The sequence below is a fragment of the Bidens hawaiensis genome, unplaced genomic scaffold, assembly GCF_021521415.1.
Source record: "Bidens hawaiensis isolate Kalapana, Puna unplaced genomic scaffold, B.hawaiensis_p1.1 tig00022757_1, whole genome shotgun sequence".
Classification (NCBI taxonomy): domain Eukaryota; kingdom Viridiplantae; phylum Streptophyta; class Magnoliopsida; order Asterales; family Asteraceae; genus Bidens; species Bidens hawaiensis.
In genome coordinates, this window is record NW_027493559.1 from 176,180 (window position 1) to 181,868 (window position 5,689).

General features: G+C 35.8%; 1 protein-coding gene across 1 annotated transcript; it reads left to right on the forward strand.

The window, feature by feature from the left end:
* The first annotated feature begins 454 nt into the window (after window positions 1-454).
* LOC143566244 (putative serine/threonine-protein kinase PBL23) lies at window positions 455-2,246 on the forward strand. Its single transcript, XM_077052993.1, has 4 exons — window positions 455-957; window positions 1,044-1,225; window positions 1,321-1,510; window positions 1,591-2,246. Exons 1-4 carry the CDS (start codon window positions 843-845, stop codon window positions 2,214-2,216), a joined length of 1,113 nt encoding a protein of 370 aa, XP_076909108.1. The 5' UTR covers window positions 455-842; the 3' UTR covers window positions 2,217-2,246.
* The last annotated feature ends 3,443 nt before the right edge of the window (window positions 2,247-5,689 follow it).

A 5,689-nucleotide genomic window follows, 5' to 3' on the forward strand; every position in this document is an offset into this window, starting at 1 on the left:
GAATGAATATACGCGATTAATATATATGTGATTAATATAAATATTTGTAAATATATGTCATAATGATATGTAATTCACTGAGAATATAAATTCATTTTGAGAAATGTGGTTACATGGAACGGCGAAGCTTCTAAGGGACCCCTCCCAATTTTTTTCTCACTGGTGTAAATATACGTGCTTTTGTCCAAAAATTTTAACATATTGAGTTCGCCCCCAAAAACAGTACGTCCATGACTTTCGGCCCTCCCTATATGCTGAGTCAAGCTTCGCCACCGGTTGCATTGCATGACTAAGCTTTCACTTCACTGTTTATAGTTTGTTACAAGAGAAAAACAAGCAGCTAAACGTACTGATGGTGAAATTTTTGAGAATTGTATGGCTGCCAAGTATATGAATTATACAGATAGAATCAAAATTTTAATTCGTTAAAAGTTTGATATCCTAATTAGGTGCAAACACAAACAAAATTTGAATGGCCTGTGATGCATTAGATGTTAGGCCAACTTAATTTGAGGAGGCAATATATTTGACCATATCAAAATATGTCCTAACGGCTCTCAATCAACGTCAAAAGAAACCCTCAAACAAAAAACATTCGGAATTTCTGTTGGCTCACTCTGACCCCAAGCAAGATTGGTTCTTGTTGGGAGCTAAAAGAAATTCCGTTTGTTAACGAATCTAAGAACACACGTTGGTGTTGCTACGTCTCGTGATTCCCATCTCAACTTAATCACAGACAAAAACGCAACACCATCGTGAGTTTCTAGATGGATCAAGGAAAATCGGAATCATGTCAATGACCCAAGGGTGGCGTCGTGGTCAACGCCTGATTCATAACGAAAATGATGGGTTGTTTTTGGTGTTGTATAACTCAAAGACGAACCAAAAGGAAGAAAGGCACTTGTGATTTCATCGAAACAAAGGAAGAATCGTTCCCTGGGTTTTCTCTTGGAAATGGTAACTAGTTAACGTTTGTGTCTATCGCAATTTGGTTATGAAAAGTAAATGTCTGTTCTAATCAGAATCGGTTATGCAACGTGTAGATAGCTTTAGACGACGGTACATAACGAACGAGATAGTCAAGTATCGAAAAGACAGCATTTGTTCACAATTTTTCACATATGAGGACTTGTCCTTAGCCACCAACAACTTCAACTACAACTCGTTGATTGGCGAAGGCGGGTTCGGAAGGGTCTACAAAGGCCACATTGCCAGCAAAAACATCGTACGCACACGCCCGTTATCATGATCATATGTTACACAAGAAACACACACGTCTTATGTTGTCTTTTAATTAATGTTCTTTTTTCGGGTTCACAGGATGTTGCGGTGAAAAAACTAGATAGAAATGGTTACCAAGGCAACCAAGAGTTTCTGGTGGAGGCTTTGTTGTTGAGTCTTCTTGATCACTCGAATCTCGTTAACTTGGTCGGTTATTGTTGCGATGGCGACCAACGGATTCTCGTTTACAAGTATATGCCCAACGGGTCGCTTGAAGATCACCTGTTTAGTATGTTTTCCATGACATTTTGCGTCGTTTTCCACTTTTACGCGTCAAAACTAACGCTTGCGTCTTGTTTTATGGTTAAGACTGGGGAACTGGAGAGCAAAAGCCTCTAGAATGGGACACGAGAGTCAAGATTGCAATAGGGGCGGCTCGCGGGCTCGAGTATCTGCACGATAAGGCGGACCCACCGGTGATCTATCGTGACTTAAAAGCTTCCAACATACTACTAGACGAGGATTGGAACGCGAGGCTTTCTGACTTTGGGTTAGCCAAGCTGGCCCCAACGGGTAACCAAAGTCACATCACAACAAAGGTGATGGGGACTTATGGGTATTGTGCACCAGAATACGCTTTGACCGGCCGGTTGACTAGAAAATCCGACGTGTATAGCTTTGGAGTCGTGTTCTTGGAAATAATCACGGGTAGGCGGGTGATCGAGGGCTCACGACCAAGCGAAGAACAAAACCTGATCGCGTGGGCGGAACCCTTGTTCAAAGACCGAAGAAAGTTCCATTTGATGGCGGACCCGCTGCTCGAAAGGAGATACCCGACAAAGGGGCTCTGTCACGCTTTATCCTTGGCGGCAACGTGTCTTCAAGAAGATGCCAACAAACGACCGGTCATAGGGAACGTGATCAAGGCTCTCGAGTACTTAGCGAATATAACCGAAAATCAACCGATAGACGAAGGTGGTTCCGAGAGAGATTGAAAAACACCAGGTGTAGGAAACAACCTTTAGAACACATGTACATTCCAAGTTCCTATTTTTCATTTGACGAATTTTGTAAATGCGTTATAAAATTTTGTCTCGAGATGTTTATATTCATTCTGACTTCACATGCTCACTCAACCGTTACTAAATCAACTACCTTTTGTTGTTTTTTTTTCCTTTTTTAATATCAAGTCAATCTTGCTTGTTTTAATATGGACTTAATTGCAGTTATAGTTGGTGGAATCCAAAACGCAGCTTTCAACCCCGTGGTGGCTATTTCGCAAATAAGGCCCCTATGATGGTCAATCTTTTTTTTTTTTTTTGCAATTGGGAACCCGCCATGAATCCAAAGTTTGCTTTTCTGTGAAATGACCGTTATAACCTTCCAATTTGCAACCCTGAGGTTTTAGAATACATGCAATTTGGACCCTCGATCTGATAAAATATTTTCCCTCCAACAGTTTAAACCAACCGAATGTGAACTTTTAATGGTTGACTACCTGTGACCCGTTGACTTAAATTCAGACACAATGTTTGACACCTAATCTTTATTATGTATATGGTTAACCAATTGAAACACAAAATTTGACTTTCGTAAGTCAAACTATGACTTTGCATAACATTAACCAATTAAAACACAAGGTTTGAGTTTCTTAAGTCAAACTATGACTTTGCACATCTTTAACCAATTGTAACACAAGGTTTGACTTTTCTAAGTCAAACTGTGCATTTGTACAACATTAACCAATTGAAACACGACGTTTGACTTTCAAACTGTGTCTTTCAAGAAATACAATTGCATAATATACTCAAATGCATACAACACATACACAGATTCATACATACATAAATACACACACACACATACATACACACACACATGCATGCATATATGCAAACACACAAACACATACATATCTGCATACATATACACACATATATAACTGACCATTATGCCTATACAATTAATTATTTAACACATATAAACACACACAAACACACAAACATTGTTCCTTAAACATAAAGATTGACATTTCACTTATAAAGATAAATAAACATTGCACTTAGTTCATCAAAATACCTAATTACTACTTATTATATATTATAAGTACTAATATATACACGTAGAAATATATATACAAAGATACATACATATACGGATACATAGATATATACATATGGACATATATGCATAAACATATACACAGACATATATACACATATACATACATATATATACATGCATATACGTATACACAAATACATACACATATGAACAGACACAAATGCATACACGGACACACATACTAATGTGAAATGACACATGCCCCTGCACATGTACTTACTAATTATTCATAGACTTTCATTCTAAATATAAACACCGGCTTATACATACTGTGTGTATGTATAACTAAGTGTTTTATGCTATAAAAGTCAAGCATATCATTCAGATTCATAATCATTAACCATTGACCAATACACATACATACATACCACATTGTCACTCAAACCATTGTAGTTGTATATACATCATATAGTAGCTTAATATTTATACCAAAAACATATATTTACATAGTTACTAGTTCATAGATTTCCAAAATACTACTTAACCTAATACAAAACACATCTAATTAGTAGTTATTAAGTTTTTATAATACCTATATGCAAATACCTAGTTATTCATAATACTTAAAAGCAACATGAAACTAATTAAAAGCTATTCTAACTGATCAAGGCCTCCTGCAGCAAAGTGGAAGGTGTAGATCCGGTTTGGGTATGGCTTAATCAACACAACCAAATCCACCGTGAATCCGGTCCAGGAGGCGTTAACCCACATCACCGCTACAAAATGATAAAAATAACTGATTTATCTACGATTAATAGTCGGAGTATTCGATTAACAACTTTGAATTCAAGAATCAACCAATAATTATGAAAATGACAGTCATTTGAGAGAACGGCGATATCCACAAACAACCCCAATATCCATGCAATTGAGTTAATGATGATGATTGACGGGGGATGACGGAGTTGAAGATAGTGGTTACGAGGGATGACAACTAGGGTTGTAAACTATTAACTTGGGGGGTTAATATCGACGGGGAAGGGATACTGATCAAAAATACAGATTTACCCCTCTATTTAATGGAACAAACTAACGAGGAGATGACGTAAACTCAAATTGCAAAAAAAAAAAATGATCTCCACAGGGGCCTTATATGTGAAATGGCCACCACAGAGTTGAAATGTGCGTTTTGGGTTTCACCACAGGGACCATAAATGCAATTAAGTCTTTTAATATGTTTATCCCATGTTAATGTAGAATAAAAGAACATATCTATCTACCTACCTACATACCTACATATAATCTATATAATTGACTAAAAATCCTAAGTTACATACTGCTGGTAGATTACTAACATGCTATGCTATTTTAAATTTATCAAAGCATTTCTGATTTATATTTTTTTATGTTAATGCTATTTGATACCAACTTGGGTTAAATATTTGTTCACATAAAAGTTAAATGAATAGTTCATGAACATAAACAAACATAATTGAACAAAGGTAAATGACCATATATGAACAAACATGTACCAACACAAACAAAAAAAACGAATACAAATAAATAAACTTAAGTAGATGATTCATTCAATGTTTAATCCAAAATGAACATAAATGAATATAACCAAACATAAATGGATCAAAATATGTCAAAGTATATTACATACATCCTTAAAATAAATTAAATTAAAATCCAAAAAAATATATTCGCAATATTAGAAACGACAAATGTAAAAAACCGCGTACTATAAGGGCTAAAAGCTAATATTTTATAAAGTAGGCCGCTTACTCATTAAACAAATGCTTAACTCATTTGTTGCAATTCGTTTAGAACACATTAAACGGTTTATCATCTGGATAACCCGTTTACAACCTGATTGCAAATTACATACATCTCGTTAAATTTTACCAAATTATTTCACTCACTTATTGTAGGGATCCTAAATTGGATACCTTACAGCCGTTTAATTTACTAATAAGACATAATTCTTAAACTTAAAATGTAATATGAGAAATGTAAATGTGGCGGCAGAAATATTCAAACATTTGTTACATAAGATAAACTTGTCTTTTACATAAATGTAAACATGATAAATAGGGATGCAGGTCTTTATTCGGATAGCCCGCTGATGCCCTATGTCCTAGCACATAAACACCTTCAATTAATATGATGTGCGTATTAGAAGCCAGCTACGTTGTGCGAATTGTAGTTATACATAAACATTTGATTATCATAACACATCCTTTAATGTAACACATGAAAAAACATAGCACGTCACAATGTAACATACCATACCATACCATACCATTCCAATGTGTACGTACATGGCTCATTGACCATACCTATATTCACAGTTATGAACGCTACTAGCTTCACCGACCGACATTTTGGATGCCTTGGTTGA

Coding starts and splice junctions, on each gene's coding strand:
- LOC143566244 (XM_077052993.1), top strand. CDS start 843: ATGATGGGTTGTTTTTGGTGTTGTATAACTCAAAGACGAACCAAAAGG. Junction 958..1,043: donor TGGGTTTTCTCTTGGAAATG/GTAACTAGTTAA, acceptor TGCAACGTGTAG/ATAGCTTTAGACGACGGTAC. Junction 1,511..1,590: donor GCTTGAAGATCACCTGTTTA/GTATGTTTTCCA, acceptor TTTATGGTTAAG/ACTGGGGAACTGGAGAGCAA.